The sequence below is a fragment of the Macrobrachium rosenbergii genome, chromosome 3 (assembly GCF_040412425.1).
Source record: "Macrobrachium rosenbergii isolate ZJJX-2024 chromosome 3, ASM4041242v1, whole genome shotgun sequence".
Classification (NCBI taxonomy): Eukaryota; Metazoa; Arthropoda; class Malacostraca; order Decapoda; family Palaemonidae; genus Macrobrachium; species Macrobrachium rosenbergii.
The window spans coordinates 1,751,561-1,772,500 of record NC_089743.1 but is presented as its reverse complement, the minus strand read 5'-3'; the positions used below and the strand labels follow the sequence as shown (position 1 = coordinate 1,772,500).

The window sequence follows — 20,940 nt, the reverse complement described above, 5'->3', positions numbered from 1 at the left end:
AATTATTCTTACACTATGCTTCATAAAAGTAAATTGGTTATAACATATTATCATAGATGGTGGCGAAGAGGAAACAATAGAAAGGTTGAAATATAGGGGAAGAAATATTAACAAACAGCAGATACTCAGCAATTTTCAACTTACTGTTATATGGTTTGCTTGCGCACTGCAACTGACGATACGGTTTCTGGAAAACACACAGTAATGTTGTTCACTAATGAAAAGACAAGGGGGAGGGGGAACGAAGGACACAGTTTTGCCTAATCACGACTTGCGTTCTCGGTCATGACGTTACTCTCTCTGACCCATCTCAGGACTCAGGGCAGGTCAACTACTGTAGCGTTGGACTGTGTTTACACCTTTATCATCACCCCAGGCAGTCTGAAAAATTGACAGAGACATTGCTGAATACATAGGTCAAAGCAGAAAGAAGCTTAAGACCACCTTTACTAGAGGTTACTTGGTGAAACCCTCTCTATGGGTTAGGCCCCTAATGCTAACCATTCCTGCTAAAGACATTATTTTTTTAAATACACCCAGCCTATCTCTGGCCGCGAAGAAGCGGCCCTTAGCATAGACAGAGACGTCATTCTGTCTTTGTTCACATTATTTTTTTTCTAAAATAAAATGCATTGAGGGCAAACAGCAGAAGATTTATAAAAGCTCCCCCCCCTTAAGAAGGCCTTCACTCCCTTTCGGGCGTGAAGGTCTGTACTAAGTAAGCTGTTCGCCTCTTACGTTACTCTTCTCCCCCTGAGCAGATTTGTCCCGTGCAGTTTAACTAGCTACGGGTCTACCTAACTCTAGATAGGATATGAGCTTTGACCACTTATATTACAGAATCCTAACTGTACTCAGAGGTGCTTACGGTTATTACGTGCTACCTCCTATAATCATGATGTTTTAGACCTCGCCTAATGGTACATTCTACAGTATTCCCTAGCCTAACCTATCCTAACACGACTGTAACACCAACGTAAGGGACAATGAACTAGCTAAATTACAAGGTTTTCTGCAATACAATTGGTAATTACTGGTTAATACATGAGGTTTGCCTCATATGTTAAATGCTTGCCTCACTGAGGTCTTAGGCCATGTGTGTCATGAGCGTAGTGGCTCTTTTCACCATAGTTTAGATTTTCTGATTTTTTGTTACGCTACCTACGTGATTACTGCGGCTTGATGGAAAGTGGAAGGGACAAGGTTACTACTCTGATGTACAGTACTTAATCTGGTCTAGGCAATGTATGAGAAAGAGATCACACTGGCTACCTCCTCTGGGCAAGGGGCCAGGATCACTCTAAGATGGTAGGGCGCTGTGTTGAGAGGGCACTAGTGCCAGGATGAGCTCATGGCTCTGCAACTACTGGGCTTTCTTCCGCCCCTTCTTCTTCTTCTTCGGGTTCCTCCAAGGCCTATCTGTGTCAGACCTAGGAGGTGATGAGGGCACAGACTCTGGGGCAAGGCCAGAAGGGCTAGCGGTCGTGAAGTCAGGGGTAACTTCAGAAACTACAGGAGGGCTCCCTACTCCAACTGCTGCAACAACTGGAGCAAAAGCAATCTCGACCCCTGCGTCCGAGGAGGCCAGTGCCTGGTCTCCCAGAGAGGATGTAACAGTTTGATCCTCCAGGGGTTCATCCTCTGGGGACAGATTTGGTGAAGAAGAAGCGTCGGGTGCCGGATGCTCTCTGGTTGCTATGATTAGTGCCATGGGGAATCCTGAATCTCCCGGAGGAGGATCTGCCTCATGATCTGGGCCAGGCACAGGGTCCTTCTTAATTAATGGCTCAACGTCCATGCCGGATGGAGTGTGGCACTGCTCGGTGCTTGCAAGTAGCACTGGCAGTGGTTGAGGGTCAGGCATGCCTGACAAGGGGTCCGGAGGTGCAATACCTCGCAGATGGCTTAAATTTGGCTGCGGCAGAGATTCCTGCCCCAGCTGGAGATCAGAGCCTCTTGGAGAGTCTTGCTCGGGGGCATCCGCTGGGCGTTGCTTACTTGGGAAGCCCTCCCGATTTGTGGAGTGGCCTGTCCGCTTACACGTCCTACAGCAGTACTGCTCCTCCTGAACGTCTCTTCGGGGAGAGAAAGGACCTCTTTGTTGGCCGGCCCTTCATGAATGGATAGGGCTAGGCTGAGAATGGTTTAGTGTATGCCCCTTCCGCTGACCAATTCGGTGGGCGGAAGGTGGATTTTCGTTGATTGAGTTCTCCTACAGTCTGGGCCTCCATAGAGGAGGTAGCGTGGTTATGAAGTGGCATTGGTGAAGGGCTTCCCCAGAGAAGGTCCCGACCCAACAGGAAGTCCACTCTCCGGGCCGAACTCCACCCACTACGCCAAGGCGGTGGGGTAGCATGCCCCAAGGTGTCGTGACCTGGCGCTTGACCGTGGGAACAGTAATGGTGTGGCCCTCTATCCACTCCATCTCCCATTAAAGAGAAATATTATTGTCAACTGGAGTGATGTAACAGCTGACCTATGGACCTTCTGCTATAAATACCGCTTTTCTGTAACTTTTTCTCATTCTCTATTTGCCTGATAAGAGAGACAGTTGGTTTCTGAAATATAGCATTTAATTTCTACATTTTGGCAATTTTGTGGGCTCCTTATATTGATTATATATATATATATATATATATATATATATATACTATATATATATATATATATATATATATATATATATATATATATATATATATATATATATATAACATATATATACATATATATATATATATATATATGGATATATATATGTATTATACATACATATACACTAGTCCTTTACTATAGACTAGTGTCGATATATATAGCACTATATATATATATATATTGTGGATTTTATCTTTATTTATATATTCATCACGTTCCATATTTTCGTGATTCAGTTATACATATATATATATATATATATATATATATATATATATATATATATATATATATATATATATATGTATATATATATATATATATATATATATATATATATATATATATATAAATGTATATATAGTATTGATTAACCACAATGCTCCCAACTTCTCGATTTTTTGGAAATGCTTGTCACTATGAAGATATAAATATATTCATAGCTATATATATATTTATTTATTTTAAATTATCTATTATACATAAATGTATCAACCTGATTATATATATATATATATATATATATATATATAACATATATATATATATATATATATATATATATATATATATATATATATACACACGTTATCCCTCGCCCCGCACCATTACCTGAGGCAGTGGAACACGTACCTTCGAGCGCCTGGTAGCGATGGCCATAAAGCTCTCTCTCTCTCTCTCTCTCTCTCTCTCTCTCTCTCTCTTCCTATTTCTAAGGTATGTAAATCAAAACCTAGCCTACAAAAATTAAAGTTTATTATGCAAGTCTAACAACAGGTCATGTAAAATGGAATTATGCGTGCTAGATAATATATCCCATTAAGCCACAAGGTAAAAGCAAAACTAAACAGCTGCACGAAAACATAATGTGTGGGGATTAATTCATGTCTCCCCACCAAGTCCCCCAAACATTTCACATTAGCCAAGTCTATTTCCAAATAACTTTCTAAGTCTATTTTGCCATCATTTTCATTTTTAGGTGGTTATATGCCTTGACTGACTATAGTTTTCACCCCGTTCCTCTTCCTATTCGAAACATCTGTAATGACACAAAATATCTCCCTTAAAAATTCAGAATTCACTCAGTTCATATCACACAGAATACATATTGAAAATACATAAAGACATCAACACCAGGAGTTAACATAGAAATTGCACTTGGAAAAGTTAATCATTTTCTATGTTCACACTCACCCTTTCAGCAAGGAATTAGAGCTTAGAATTTCCAATGTCCGTCTATCACTGCTTCTTGCACTCCAGTGAAATATATTTTCAAAACTCTCAACACTTGCCCTACAAAACCCTTTCCTGGCTACGCATGAACGAATGAACATCATCCCCAGGCACGCCCATAATCCAGATTTATAACCGGATAAAAGTTCTAGAAACTTCTATCCAAAACAGAGAAAGAAAGATCTGCCTCGAAATCATGTCATTGACACCTGTTGTATTCAAAAGGTAACTATACGAAAGGTGCTGTATGCGAGGCAACTTCTGATCAGTGGCCAATGCTGAATTGCGCTGAATGTGCTGAATCTCGCTGAATTGTGCTGAGAAGTGCTTAAATTGTGCTGAACCGTGCTGAAATCTGAAACTGCCTGACCCCTGCACTGAACATCACGTTATCATGATTATATATATATATATATATATATATATATATATATATATATATATATATATATATATATATATATATATATATATATATATATATATATATATTACACTTCTTTTTTGCTCATCAGGCAAGCTTCTCAGGAATAAGGAAAAATTCGTTTCTTTCCATTTGCTTATAGTGGACAGACTGTTTCCCTACCTATCAGTGCGTCTTCTGTACCAGATTACAAATTGTCATAAACAGTTTTTATTAAAGCATGCAGACTTTAGAGCTGATCGTTAAATGTAACGTACGACATCACAGGAGTTCTGAATTTCTATTGGTTGGTGGGTTTCATTCTCTTCCTCTTAGTCTGTGTGGCAGCATGGGCATTTCTGGTGCTCTGTAGAACACGTCCTATGTCACGGTGAACAGCAGAGAGCATGAGGAAGCGAGGAATAATAGAACCATGAAAATCTCCGTGGTCTTATCCACTTCTGTTAGTTCCAAAGAAAGACAAAACTTACCGAGTAGTAGTTGATTTTAGAAGGGTGAATAAGATAACTGAAAATGATCCTTATCCAATGCCATCCTTGAGAGATCTTATCACCATCACTGGATCCAAGGAATACTTCACCACAATAGATTTGTTACAAGGATTTCTGCAAATTCCTTTTGGCGAAGAAAGCTTTTTCTGCTAGCAATGGCAGATATCAATATGTAACAATGCCCTTTCGTCTAGTCAAACCCAGTGACATTTGTGAGACTAGTGGATAAAATTCTAGGTGATTTACGAGGCAAAGATGTACATTGCTATGTAGATGATTTGGTAATAGCAACAGATACTGTTGAAGAACACATAAAACTAGTTAGAGAAATCCTAAAGAGATTAAGGAAAGCAAAACTAAAATTAAAATTTAAAAGGTGCACTTTCCTTAGAAGGAAAATAGACTACCTGGGACACACATTTAATGAAAAAGGTGTGGAAGTAAAGTCAATTAAAGAGTAACCTACACCTAATTGCAAGAAAGACGTGAAATCATTCCTGGGTTTAGCAGCTTTTTACCGGAAGTTTATAAAAGACTTTGCAACCATATCAGCGCCAATGACCGAATTATTGGGGAAATACATACCTTTCAGGTGGTCAACCAAGCAACAGAAGGATGAACTGAAAGAAAGATTGACACACCATTCAGTACTTAGTTTCCCAGACTTTAGTAAGGAATTCTTCTTATCTTAATGAAAAGACATGATAACAAATATCATGCTATAGCATATTACAGTAGAAAACTAAAACCAACAGACGAGAACTACTCAGTAACAGACTTAGAGTCTCTAGCCATAACAGACGCTTTCAAGCACTTCAGACACATAATATTTGGTTATGAGATAACTGTCTCCACCGATCATTCAACTGCAGTAAAAATGTTCAAGAATCCGAATTTTTCTGGACGTAGAGCTCGTTGGTTTATGACCACCCAAGATTATGACACTGAAGTAAAATATGTTCCTACAATGTGCCAATAGTTTGAAGTACACTCATAATAATGTATCCAAAGGAGGACCTACTGAAGAAATGCATTTCAAAATACTGGGAACCTCAACATGATGGTAAATTAAACAATGAAAATCGACAAGAAATATATACATTCTTGATATAAACCAGAGAGAACCAGTCAGTAACCAACAGCCTGAAAGCTCGTAGAAAAAGTTTCTGAGGCAGAGAGAATCGGATTTCTACTACAGCATGTCGAATGATCCCCTCTCCCTGTTAACTCCCAATGCATGGAAACATTTAATTGACCTGAAAAAAAATTGTTTCTTCAATTAACCTTCGTCCATAATATAGGCAGAAAAAATAACAGCAGGATAAACAGCTGGTTAACAAACAAAGGCCCAATTCAACTGAATTCAACAGGACCAGCAAAATGGTAATTATGCCACTATAGCATAGGGCCAGAAAATCAGGAACATCAAGAATTAAAATGAAAAACAACTTGCACAATAAAGCAAAACTGCCGAGTTTACAAAAGTATTTCGATCCATTACTCGATAAATAAAAATGGATAAGTTTGAAAGTCCTTGCATAATAAATATGAGAGCTAAAGTAAAAATTGTAACTAAGGCATCAATCAAGTGTACAACCTGAACTCCACTGATAGTTCGTCATATTAGGTTCAGAGACAGATGAGTGTCTAGGTGGCAGTTCAAAATTTCTAGTCTTCATTGTTCACGGAACGATAGATAGTGAATCCCGTATCCCCTAGGTAGATACAATGCAGTGGTTACATCTCGATACCACTGACAGTGGGCAAATGATTCGCTTGCAAAAGGTAGTTTCCGGTTCTTCCACCGCCGTGTGGGCTGCCCGTAGCCCCGTACCACCCGTCTGTGATTTTGATCCATTCCCAAAATTAACATCTACTTCAGGAATCTCTCGATAATTGATACTTTGTGTTAGTTTTAGTACCTCTTTAGTGCTTAAATCATTAGAAATGGACCAGAACATATTTATTCATCAGAATTGAAAGACAATATCCATTATTCATTAATAAAAAGGAATAGTGCATTAAACAAAAGGAAAGCGTAAAAATACGTTCAAAATTCACCAGAGAAGGACAAAATAAGAAGGAAGTAACTTCAACCTATGGAGGGAAGAAAAATTAACAAACAAATATATATATATATATATATATATATATATATATATATATATATATATATATATATATATATATATATATATATATACAAGGTCAGATATGGTCATAACCTCCTTCCACATCTGTTATAAGATTAATTTCGTAATCAACTTATATCTTAAAGGAATCACGGTAACGTTGGCAGGCCTGCTCACTGGGTAAGCACATTCTCTCATAGCTCACTCGCTCGACTCCTCTCCCCCTTTCAATCAACCCTTCTCTCTCTCTCTCTCTCTCTCTCTCTCTCTCTCTCTCTCTCTCTCTCTCTCTCTCTCTCTAATCCGAGTCACTAACAGAACTAAGGAAGACAAGCAAAAACATGTCTTCTACAAAAAAATAGTTTATTCAGTAGTCTACCATGGTAAATAGTTTGGAATATAAATAGGATTGAAATGGGAATATCTGAATCCCAGAATTGTTACCCCCAAAATAACCAATTAAAAATATAACAGCGCTATCAACGTCCACCGGCTGAGTCTCTACAACAGAGTCAAAATAAGTCAAACACGACTGTAGTCATGATAAGTTACATTCCCCTCCATTTATATTGACCTCTATTCAGTACATCTGAGGAAACAAATGGAAAAACAAAACTTTTAAAAATAGGCACAAAGAAAAATAAATATGGGATGTTTTCCCACATTACCACAAAAGAAACATAATTAATCACGTCAAAATCAAAAATCAATAAAAATCAAAGAGGCATAGCAGATAAAAATAAATGGGTAAAAAGATATTCAAAGCATGGTAATCAGTGCAAAGAATCAGTACATGTTAAACAAAGTTATTAAAACCCATTCAGGTTTCTTGAAAACAAAGTTTCAGCTCACTTCACAGGCAGTGCGTAAAGTCTTCCAGGAAAGCAGATCTGAGCACAAGGGAATCTCATCCTGAAATGTCTAACCTGTACTCAAATTGGGTCATTCACACTCTCTATGACAAGCCTATGAAAGCAAACTTGCGCACAAATGTTCTGCCAGAACTTGACAACTTCCGTCTAACAGAACATTCCTTCATGGCCAGAGTATCACCCAGGGCACGATGCCCTTTGTTTCCATGGGAAGCCAGACTGACACCAGGCCTTCGTCAGCACTGACTCACTGAATACATAGGCACTGTTTTCATTTACTTTTCCCCAGAATATCTCCAAGAAAAATGCTTAACTAAAAAAAAACAAAATATATAACAACCATTCAAAATGATTTTCATATATATATATATACATATATATATATATATATATATATATATATATATATATATACTGTATATTTATATATATATATATATTACATATATGTACATAAATATATAATATAATATTATATACATTATAAATATATGCTGTTCTCACCTCTAAAGACTGTTAATATAGGGCCTAAAATCCTTTTAGGTAGGACAGTCCTACCAAGGGGGAGGAAGGAACCCCCCACTTTAGCTAGAGAAGAGGATTAGAGATGTTTTGAGAAGCAGGATTAGACAGGATGCGGGTGTTAGTGAGTCGTGGAAAGGAATCTGCAGACTAAACTTCCTTTTACATATTTTTACTAGACTTGTATTCCTATGAACACCTCTCTGTTGGTAATTAATCTACTTTCTAGGCCCAGGGGGATATCTCCGCCCATTCCAAGCTGCGCGGGATGTACCTCAGCACCAGCCAACGAAGCTCATTCTCAGTCCTTGCCTAGTCTTCCTGCAAGCAACATCTTGCTCGTGCGCTCTGTCCCTGGCACGCTCTGTCTTTTTGTATCTGGTACGCATGTGGTCTCTAAGGGGTCAAAGGCGACACGGGCACAAGCGCCCTTCGTTGCTAGGTAAAGGAAAGTGGACCTACTGTATTGCAATAGCGCCTTGCAATATATAATAGCCAGTAAGCCTGCATTTTAGTAATTAATTACCAGTGTCTGTTTCTTTAACTGAAGATCTCATTTTCATGGCTTCAAAATTTCCATCTCTCCTCATACACCCCCAGCAACAAAGCCCAGCATGTCGATTTTCCTCATGAATTGCGTCCTATAAATGAATTAATCATTGCTTATTGATATAGCTTAATTAACCCCCCTTGGTATTAAAATTAATGCTAAATAACGTAGAGTAAACATCCCTCCTTTGGAGAATAATTTATTTCTAATGAGAGATCTTTTATATATGAGTTGTTAGCTGGATAACCTGTCTCCAGAACGTGTGGACGTGTTAGCCTAGTAGCCTGTCAACTCACTTGCTTGGAAGTATTTCTGCCTTATCAGGGTTGATTACTTACTGTGCGCCGTTCACTGAAAATCAGCGATTGCAAGAAGTCCTCAGAAGGGACTCAGATCCGTTGTGTGAAGATTTATATCTTAAATATGTTTAGTAAACCCAGAATCACTATTTGGAGTGGTTGTTCACTCTATCTGGGATTTGCATTTATTTATTGTTTAAACCTGTTTCAGTAATGTTACGTAATTTTCTTTATTGTGATCAATAAATTTTATATTCTTGTACTGATTATTTTTAAAATGGCGACCTTCTCTCTTTATTTCATGTACAGTAATGTACAGCCTTTTTCAGCCTTAATTGGCATGTTACAAAGGTCCACGGTGAGTGCAAGGCAGAATTTGTCTCATTAATAAATTAATGTATTTAACCGTGACCCACGTAAATATATGATATAATATATATATATATATATATATATATATATATATATATATATATATATATATATATATATATATATATATATATATATATATATATATATATATATATATACAGGACATCGGAATAACTTTATATTCTTCCATTTGGATCTTAGACTATATGATATATAATATATATCCATTTTGGTTGTTAAAGACACATACATACATACATGTATATATATATATATATATATATATATATATATATATATATATATATATATATTCTTCCATTTGGATATTATTTATATATATATATTTTGGTATATATATATATATATATATACATATGTATATATAGTCGTAAACAGCCAAAATGCCCTCTTCTCAAATTTTTAGACTTTTTGGATATGCTTGTTACTTCAAAGCCTAAGTTCCAAATGGAAAAATTTAAAGTAATTCCGATGTCAGATGCTCTGGATGCGGGTTCGAATCCTGCTACAGGCATCAGAATTTCTTCATATTCTTCCATTTGGAACTTATGCTTTGAGGTGACTAGCGTATCCAAAAAGTGAAGAATTCGATTAGTCAAAACGGCATTGTGGTTCTTACAATGGCATATGTATTTGGTAAAAGACTATTAGAATATATATATATATATATATATATATATATATATATATATATATATATATATATATATATATATATATATATATATATATATATATATATATATATATATAGCGCATTATCAAGTATTTAAATAGATTAACAGAAGAGAGACAAAGAGCATCACGTAATAAAGTAAAGACAGAGAAACCAAAGCCGAATTACCAGTGTACGCTATTCAGTGATACTATTACACCGATACTGAACCAAAGCAAGGGCTCGAACCAAGAATTCAGTGGACGAAGAGTGACTGGCGAGAGCTGCATTCACCACTGGGGTAAAAATTCTTTGGCACCCGAACGATGACCGACTGATACGAGTATGCGAGAAAGAACTAGGAATCAATAACAGTTTCCTGGACCATGTCAAAATATACAGTTGAGTTTCATGGGGTGAATCCAAGGAATACGTGAAACTATATTATTAACAATACATCGTTTGTTTGTTATAGCCTACTGTTACTTCAGCTCACCTCATAGTCTTCTTGGCACGTCACGCATCATGCACAAACAAATGAGAATATTCATAAATCGGAGGATAAGTGGAGGTTGGGGGAGGAAGATATTGATAAATCGACAGATTATTTAATCTGTCTGTGCCTTACTCTTCGGATCAATTTGTTTATGGTCTCTCGAAGGCGCGATTCCCGAGTTTCTAAATGGTCTCAGCAATGCGGTACAATGCAAAAAAAATTATTCCGACTCGTGAGCCTAAATACTCAACAGAAGAATACTGGTGGTTTTGTGCGTGGGTTATTCTAGTTCTGTTCCATAAATATATATTGAATATAGAATTTAGGCCAAAGGCCAAGCACTGGAACCAGTGAGGTCATTCAGCGCTGAAACGGAAATTAACAGTAAAAATTTTAAAGGTGCAGCAGGAGGAAAACCTTGCAGTTGCACTATGAATCAGTTGTTAGGAGAGGGTGGAAGGTAAAATGGAAGAAAAAGAATATGAAAGGAGGTACAGTAAAAGGAACAAAAGGGGTTGCAGCTAGGGGCAGAAGGCACTCTGCAAAGAATCTTAGTTAATGCCTACAATGCACCGCATGAGTTGCACTGACGGCACTAACCCCCTACAGGGCATAAATATAAGTTAGTAATTACTCGAGCAATAAAACACTGGAATTTTTATGTCCATTATTTGAAAGTTAATAGGCAAAATTATCTTCAAATCTAATAATAATAATCAATATATAAAGCACTTTAATATAAATTTCCACATTCAAATTGAGCTCAAATGAGAAATTAAAATATACTTTACAATTAACCCAACACCTCAAAGACAAGCAATCCTGAGAATATGACCAATTATGTTTAGGCGTGTGTGAAGTCGTATAAAATCTACAAAAAACAAAATGAGTGCTCCCTTTGAAATATTCTTGATATTGGAGAAGTAAAAATGAATTCATCTAATGATTTTGATAGTTACCCCAAATATATAGATATACTTCTTTCACTTTCATTCTATGATATTTCTGGTACTACAGCTTCTTTTCATGAGACTAGTTTATTAGCTGCAAATGCAGGAAGCGTGTAAGCTAAGCTTTGCTTTCCCAATGTAAATAGAAATGTAATTAACTTGAAAAATAATGGAAACTAAATGCTGCTAGACTTACCCTGACCCGCTGCAGCGGTTACCATAATTCCATGCAAATATTCTAAATGATATTTTTTTTTTTTTTTTTTTTTTTTAGCTGATAGGTAAGATAAAAAGGGTGAGGGCAGTTAGAAACCATTCAATCTAATGAAATTTTGAGTAATGTTACTTATCCAAAGGTAAGGGGTACAATTTTTCTAATATTAACATAATACATAATTTTTACATCATAACAACATGGTAAATTGTACATTCTATTTTGAATTTTATTTCTTAGTATAATCATATTTAAAACAAAATAAAATAAAAAAATTAGTTCTTCCTTGATTTAATTATCATAATGATTTTGCATGATACCTAGTAAATTCTAAATATTACTTTTTCACAAGGCTGTAAATAATATAATGGAGGTTCATCACGTGAAGATATGAAGATACTAACCATCTCTGTGTTGTTTGGGTGGCTTTCCTTCTGTTAATTCACTGTTGTAAATCTAGTTTGCTCCAAATGTAAATTAATTAATTGGTTCTACTTATTTTTGTGTATTTGTTCTATATTCAGACCGTCATCTTCTTGATTGTTTCCCGGAATATCTTATTTTGGAAACTAGATGTTATATTGAAGTCGATGCTAAAACACGTGGGTATTGATATTCCATTATTGGTCTGATTAGGCTTTTGTCAAATGGATTTTGAAGACCCGTTTTAGCTTTGTATTTTGTGTTCTTGCTATTCTTACCATCTTGATATTCCATGCTTTGTCCGAATTGCATTCCTAGTATTCTTGTGCCTTAAAATTCATCGGTTGTTGGTCTAAATGGCATTGAATATCACTGATACTAGTTGGAATTTAGATTTATTTGTCTTTATCTTCCACTTTTTTCATTGAATATCTTAAATCTGCCTTCCTTAAAAACGTCGAGTTTTTAAGAAAAAATGAAGATTATAAAGAATGGTTATAGACAAAGAGTCTGCAAAAACTGAAAAATCAAAGAAAATTGCAATAGGTTTTGATCAAATGCACCATCCTCTAGGTTTAACAGGACTGATTCCTTTCTTATGAAATGTAATAGTAAGCTAATCGTGCGCTATCCTCAAATTTGGTAAGTATTAGTTGTCAGGCAGAAATATTCTCAAACAGCGCCCTCAGTCTTTCCCAAAATCTTGAAATGTCTGCTAGACTTTGTTATTTTGCGGCTTATCTTGAAAAGTATGGGACTGTAGGTTGAATTGTATGGAATTCAGGAAAACTTTTAGAAGACTGAGCTATGCTTTGCAGAATGATTTTTGCAGTGTTTCTCTTTCTCTCTCTCTCTTATTAAAGCGCTATTCAAATCACTTTATGGATTGGAACAAAAAATGCCCATTTCTCAACAGTATATCTGTTTTAGAAGTGACAGGCTCTACAAAGCTGTCCCAAAATTTCTCGGTCTGCATCCTCATAATCTAGTGGATCTCCATCTGCTAATTCATCAAGTAATGCACTAGAGTCTCCTAATCTTTTCCTCTAATAAACCAACCTCCTAGCCCATATTTTCTTACTTTTTTTCATTCTTTCTAATAATCTAGAGACGAAACAACACACCAGGACTGACCACTACGTCTGCTTGAGATAAGTTCCAACAACGAATTGCCTGATTTACTAACCAGATGTAAACACGCGCTTTCCCGGATCAACTTGCAGTTAGTATTTACCACCAGTAAACTATCCCTGTGTAAACATAGCTTTAATCATGTAAAATTAAACCTGTTCAACCACGGAAGGCAGCTGCTATGGATTTTTTAATGAATACTACATTTTATAAATGTAGTATTCCATGACTGAATACAGACACCTTAATCATTACAATATGCAAGTGAAGTCCTATAGATGGATGGCATTGCTCCGAGTAACAATGAGCCTTAAAACTTCATGGAATAGGTGAACTATGGGACTGTATTTTCAAACAAAGTAAACAAATATTTTAATCAAAGTTTTTCTGCAACAAGGATTGGACCATTCATCCAGATTCCAAGAAGAATTAAGACAATTTCTGATCCCTGGCATAGAATATGAGTGACCAAGATGAAGTGATTATTCCTATGAAATAGGACAACACCAAGTTTCTTGGCATGGGGCACTGCCAGAAGCCGCTCTCTGGGTACGACTGCTGCTAAATTTATTTTTGATCCAAGGTATATGTGATAAAGCTACTTTAAAATGAGCACTCACAAAAATTCCAGAAATTCTCAAAAACAACTGTGTGTGAGGCTAAACTTGTTTACACACTTCATGGTCATGTACATATATATAGCATAAAACAGAACACCCACATATTTGTTTACTTCTGTTTGACTTACCGATACATTGGCCTGAGTATCAGGAGGGTACAAAACGTCTCTGTGGTTAGGCCTTACTATCCTGAATCTCTCTCTTAAGTACCATTATCTTTTATGGTAGGGGCACACTTATGATAATAATTATAAAGCCCAGCTTATATCTATACATATTTTCTGTGAGTTAAGGTGATATTTGTTTAATAAATTGCACATTTCAATGTTGTACAGCCTGAGGTTAGCCTCTCTCACCACTTGAAGTAACCTTGGTCTGGGCTTTCGGACGGCACTAATGTAACGTCCCAATGGTCGGTACTTGTCTTCTCGACGCTGTTTATATTGCAGTCATTTTTGGCAGTATGTAGAATGCTACATAAAATCATGTAGAATTATTCCTAACATTGAAATACACACTATACTGTCTGGAAAAGCAACACACACACACACACATACTTATCACTAAGACGCAGGCATCACTGGGGACTCATTATTTTTTAAGAACTAGGTGTGTAAAAAAATGGATCAGTCACAAGCAAAATTACATCTAAAAATGCACCTACAACTAAAAAGGAGTAGCCATTTACCAAGCATTTGTTTATTTCATGCTCTACTTACTTTTTCAAGTACTTTCATTTAAAGTTTTGTTTTCATAATTTTAAAAGAATCAAATTTTCTTTTGAAAACTTTTTATGGCAAAAATTTCTTATTGTTAGATGTAAACGTATTTACATCTTTAAGATGAATAATCTCTGTTTAGATTAGTATTTAAAATGAAATCTCCCTTTTTCAAGTACACTAATAATTATGCTGCTTTCAGGTTCCTGGGTAGAACCAGAAACATGTTGGGCTGGAGCAGGAATATGGGGTGGTATAGCCACCCTTGCTTGTGGCATCTGTGGTCTCCTAGCTTATTATCTTTGGTATAAAAATTACACAATCAAGGCCTTCTTGGTCACTTCCGTTGTTTGTGTTGTTGTAAGTATTTTATCCATCATCCTCACCATCTACGGCCTTGTAAACCGCTATGAGCACTACTATTATCTCATAGAGAGAGCAGAAAAGTATCCTTGGTAAGTATTCATTAAGATTTTTCATACTCTGCTGAAATGAATTAAATTATTTCATTAATGCAACTCATGCATCTCAGTAAAACGACTTTTCATATGAACTCACTGAGGTACATTTTTTATATGAAGTAGACAAATAAAATTGTCCTAACATTACTCATGTTAATTACTCACGTCTTTATATAGGTTTAGGCCTTACAATCAGAATCAAGAACAACAATTAACGTTGAGCGTGAGTGCAAATCAACTAGTGGGCTTCATTCTTGAGTTCATACTAGCTGTCTGGTCGGTCAAAGTTGGCTGGAAAGGAGTACGAGCAGAAGAATTCAGTTCAAGTCGGCGAGACGCCCTCTGCGATGACCTCCAGAGCGTAGTGTCTGCGCCACATCACAATGGACAAGTCCCACTCGCAGCTCTATACCAACTTCTCCAGGTACAGTATTTAAATAATTGCCAAATCCCAATTTAAAGCATACAAAATAGTTCTGTCTTTATCAGCAATACACTTTATAACTAGCGTCAATAAAACAACTTTACTAAAAAAATCTCACTTCCACACTGGCAAAGAATTCTTTTTATATCAGTTCTGATTTTACTACTTTATGGTGAAAAAAAGCAAGAGTACTATGGCATTATTCCTGAACAAGTAAAGAGATAAACAAAGATGGCATTATGTACCACCTACAGTATATCAAAAGAAAAACAGGGTTAGGCCTACCCACTGCCAGAGATGAGGATATCTAATGCCTAGACCTAGATATAAATAAGGACTGGGTTAGGCTATTTAACAACTTAAATAACGTTTATTATTTCTCTGAGATATTTTCCCGGCAGTAGGCTACATGGAGCCTCAGCCATTCATTACGTCCATTGCCATATTTTACAAGATGAATTTTGAAAATGCTTTTAGATTTCAATAAGTCGTGAATTATTGAATATTATATCATTTTACCTGCCGAGGTTTTTCACCTGTGACATTTGACTATTTTGCAAATCAAATTCTTACAAACTTACCAGCGCTTAAATCTTACAAAAGTCCGGTCTGTATCGAGCAATTCACAGAAAGTCCTTTTTTACTCCATGACAGCAGCGTTTTGATAGATGTTCTCTCTCTCTCTCTCTCTCTCTCTCTCTCTCTTCATATGTATTATTTGGTGGTAGCTGTCATACATTCATCTTCATCAAGTTCTGCGCCCATAACATGTCTCATATATATCCAGTATATATATATATATATATATATATATATATATATATATATATATATATATATATATATATATATATATATATACATACATATATATACATATATACCTGTATACTCTGTATATATGCCAACCTTTGGAAAGTGCAATCAACCAGAGAGCGCACCAAGACATAATAGTGCAGCATTCGGCTCAGGTTCTCCTAGGTTCGTGATTTGCTCCTATCACCCACCTGTCTACTCAACTGTAAAGGAGTGCCAGAGTCTGTCTGCCAGAATCCCGAAAAAGGGTGGGGCCAGAGACCTTATCATTAAAGACTTGCTGGGAAACTGGAAGGCTATATTAGTCTGGGGCCGATATGAGAAAAAGTTGATTGGGGTCGGCATTTTGCAGTAGAATTTTTTATCCAACTGATGCTACCTAATTTGAGGGTGCTGCTGAATCCAAACCCGGTGGATAACATTTTCTATTTTTTGTTATTAACAAATTACAGCTAAATCCAAAGATTCAACATTTTGCATCCTGCGCCCAGTCTATCAATGAACATTTTACTGGAATATAATGGGAAAACAGTGCACAAGGCCAATAAAACAAAGCTAATTATCCATTATGATAATTATATTCAAGTTCAATTTGATATCAAAACATATGGACAAGTATACTGGCTAAAGAGTCTGTTTTTGTTAGTAGTCTGCTGTAGCTAAACCAAAATTTTAGACATTTGGCATCCTGTGCCCATTCTACTAATGTACATTTTAATGGAATAAAATGGGGAAACAGTGTACAAGGCCATTAAAACAGAGCTAAATATCCTTTATGAAAATTATATTAAAGTGCAATTTGATAGCAAAGCATATGGACTAGTAAACTGGCTTAATTAAGAATCTATTTTTGTTAGTACTGTAGCCTGTTGTAGCTAAATCAAAATTTTCAACTTCACACGTACCCTATGCCCAAATTATTAATGAACATTTTAATAAAATATAATGGGGAAACAGAGCACAAAACCAATAAAACAAGCACAAAAATTCTGTATGATGATTAAAGTGAAGAATTTGACAATGAACCATGCATATGGATTGTTAAACAAGATTTAAAATCTATTTTTATGAACCTCTTACGGATAAATCAAAATCTTAAACTTTTCCTATCCCTTGGTCAGGATATTAAAGAATATTTTTCATGAAATACAATGGGGATGAAAACATGCACAAAACCATTAGCTACCGTAAATGAAAATCTTTATAATATAATATATACTGATATGTAAGGTGTTAGCCAATCTTATAAACTATTAACTTGGCTTAAGTATCATGTATTGTCGCCTGCTATTATGTTTGCCTTCAGCTATTATAATTAGCATCTAAACACGTTCTAGAGAATTTACAGAAGCAAGTGCAAGGTACTGTATCGAAAATCTTATGAAGTACAACGGAAAACCCGTGTAAAAAATCACCGGAAAAAAAAAAGAATTAAGATAATAATATTCCATTGCAGTGTGATAGTAAAGTATATACACTATTAACCTGGAAAAGTATTCAGGCCTGTTAAATATGCCTGCCATATTTTCCCTTCGGCTATTATCACTAGTACTGAAGCACTGTCCAAAGCATTTACACAAGCCAGTACAAGACATTTCTACTCATCGACGACCACATCTGCGTGTTACACACATTTCAGTACAACTGCATCCAGTTAGATTCATACACGACTTTGTCACTGACTCAAGAGTTAATAAAACTGGCTTCATTTGACCATTTACTAGCTTCCACCCACTTTCCTTGAGTTTTGGAATTGAAGCCTGAAGATGCGTTCGCATGATGTGAAGCCGTAAAGCATCACTGGTTGGTGGAAGACGTTCTTCAGTGACTCCTTCAGAGAACAAAATAGCTCTTGCTTTATCTGCTGTCATAGCTTCAGCAACCCTGTACAGCAAACAAAAATCTCTCCACCTCGGCCAAAGATTCCTTTGATATGGGATATACTGTACTTGGGTGCATTGCTTGTTCCAGCTTTCATTATTACTTCTTCTTTTATTGTACCACTGAGTGCTATAAGGAGTAACATGACATCAGTATCTCGAGGCCATACAACAACTGTAGGTGACTTTATGTGGACACAATGCAAGATCATTCTGGTGTCACCTTCTTGATTACTTTTAAGATATCTGAGATCTAATTCAGCATGATTGCAGAGAACATCATCACCTTCAGAAGACCACCAGCAGTAACCACACATTTGTTTTCTGGAGCATATTTAATCAGTTCCCGAGAAAGAAAATGAGCAGCAAGATCAGCTTTATTCTTAGGGTTGCAGAGAAAATTATTCCACTTATGCGGAAGTGGAACATTAGCATGTTCTAATAGTTGTCGGACTGGTTTGCTTTTTTCTTATGGAGCGTGTGCCTTGCTTTATAGATTCCTGGTTATATCTATCAAACACCACATCAATATCGGAAAAATGGTGACCATACTGAAAAATTCTAGCACTGAACAGTTTGGAGAAATCACCAAAGGTACCAGCCATAAGTTTGTGTGGCTTATTGAGGGTTCTAACTAGTGCCTGGCCATCAGTGACCAAGGTAGAATCATTAGTTACATCAAATGAGTCAGAGCAGGGTATGCCCTGCAACAGTGCATCCATTAACAAATACTTCTGACCACTTCTCAAATCTCCACTTGTTTCTGCTAGGGACAAAGGCACTGGTAACAACTCCTGCTTCAAGAGTTCATCTAGGTCCACATCTCTTTCAGCAGCACAACAGATAACCAGCCTTTGTAGAACAAATCTATCCACTTTTAAGGTTTTTTTTTCTGACAATCTGATTTTTTCACTTCATAGAGCTTGCTGGAATGTTCCTTTTCGTTGGATTATGAAAATTTTTGTGTTAAGAAATGTCCTCAGTTACAAGTAATCTCTCTTTGATAAAAGACTGAAGCTGTTCCTGTCCAAGAATCTGTACATTCACTAGTGATTCCTCTATCTCTTCAGTTGCTTGGTCTTTGGTTGCTATGTTGACCAGTTTATCTGTTGCACTCCCAGCGAACACACCAAAAGCTTGCAATTTCTGAACAACTTTGAACTCAGCCTCCGTGTCCTGCTGGCGCCTCGCAATACCTGATTCTTTATGAGCTACGCTTTGACTAAGGTCAGTTCCATACATTTCTTTGGTGTCTTTTGCAATCTCTGACCTGTGATTTAAGGAGAGAGCCCACCTTGAAAATCCTGTCAGGTTTTTGGTAATTCCAAGTATCCCTCCACCTTTTTTTCCCCATCGCGTTCAACCACTGAAGACTCTGATCAGGAGACACCGGGTTGATTTTGCTTTTCCCTATTTTTACTACAAAATGCCCATTCTTAAACTCTTTTTCTACCTCTGGAGGAAGCATATGCATTTGAGTAAAGTAAATAGTTCCATATTTTGCATAACTGATGTGACCAAAGAGATGAAAATGTGGTAGCATCATCTTGAAGGAACTCAGATGTAGATCCCAGATACCATCTCTATCTGCCCTGATAAAATGCAAAAGAATACTGATCGTGTGTAAATAGGTAAACCACAAAGCATGATTAGGATTCTGACTCTTGAATTGCTCAAAAGCCTTTGTATCATCTTGGAATGATTCAGTTGTTAAGAGTGATATCAGACTTTCATCTGACTCTTCATTGTTTGCACTTTCAGTTTACTCCTTTAACTCGTTGTTATGCTTCTCAAGGAACTTGAGGAGTTATGGCATCAGAATTTCCCACATTGCTTGAACTGTTATTATGCACTACAAAAAATCAGTAAAATCATTCGAATGCAGTGGAAGTACTGAAAAAAATGCTAAAATGAGTGTTCACTATGTATAGATATATAGACACGACATTTAGTTTCGACAATATTCTTCCAGTGCCAGTTGGAATGAAAGTTCTATCCCTTAATCAGCCGCCATTTTGTTTTGGCTCTCCTCACGGGTCACAAAAACAAAAATTGAGAATGTTATCCACCAGATTTGGATTCAGCACCCTCAAATTATGTAAAACCAGCTAAATAATAAATTCTACCAAGAAATGCCGAGCCCTCCATTAAAAAGGAGCCCTTTTTGAAATTTGGACCTAGACTTTATCCTTTTGGCACCATTTCATCTGGAGGGGAAAAGGTACGTGGTGGAAAAAATTATCATGCTTAAAATCACAATGACATGTGATGTATGTAGGCATTGTATCACAGGAAAAATGAAACACTGAGTGTAAGTCCTGACCGGTTTCAGCTCTATATCTAAGACACCTACATAGTGGTAGAAATTTAAATATATATGCTGGAGAGACAGTACAATTAAGTATATGCCTAACAAGTGGGAAAAAAGAGGGAGGAGGCTACCTGTTGTTTTGCCCTCTATATAAGCTCTCTTGAAATCACTCCTGATAACTGATGATATTATAATCACTTTTTCATGTGATACATATGAATGCTGGAGCTGGCAATTAAATGATATAATTGGATTTCAGCTCTCAA

General features: G+C 36.4%; 1 protein-coding gene across 3 annotated transcripts in view; it reads left to right on the top strand.

Moving 5' to 3' along the window:
- The window catches only part of LOC136851933 (uncharacterized), a 55,854-nt gene extending 36,246 nt beyond the window's left edge, over window positions 1-19,608 (top strand). For 2 of the 3 annotated variants that reach the window (XM_067126295.1, XM_067126304.1), the window contains exons 3-5: window positions 14,985-15,237; window positions 15,421-15,667; window positions 19,434-19,601. In XM_067126295.1, coding sequence (XP_066982396.1) covers window positions 14,985-15,237; window positions 15,421-15,667; window positions 19,434-19,460 — 527 coding nt within the window. In that variant the 3' untranslated portion in view covers window positions 19,461-19,601. Of the gene's footprint in view, window positions 1-14,984; window positions 15,238-15,420; window positions 15,668-19,433 lie in introns of all 3 variants that reach the window. The other variant, XM_067126309.1, reaches the window with a different exon arrangement.
- Window positions 19,609-20,940: the final 1,332 nt, after the last annotated feature.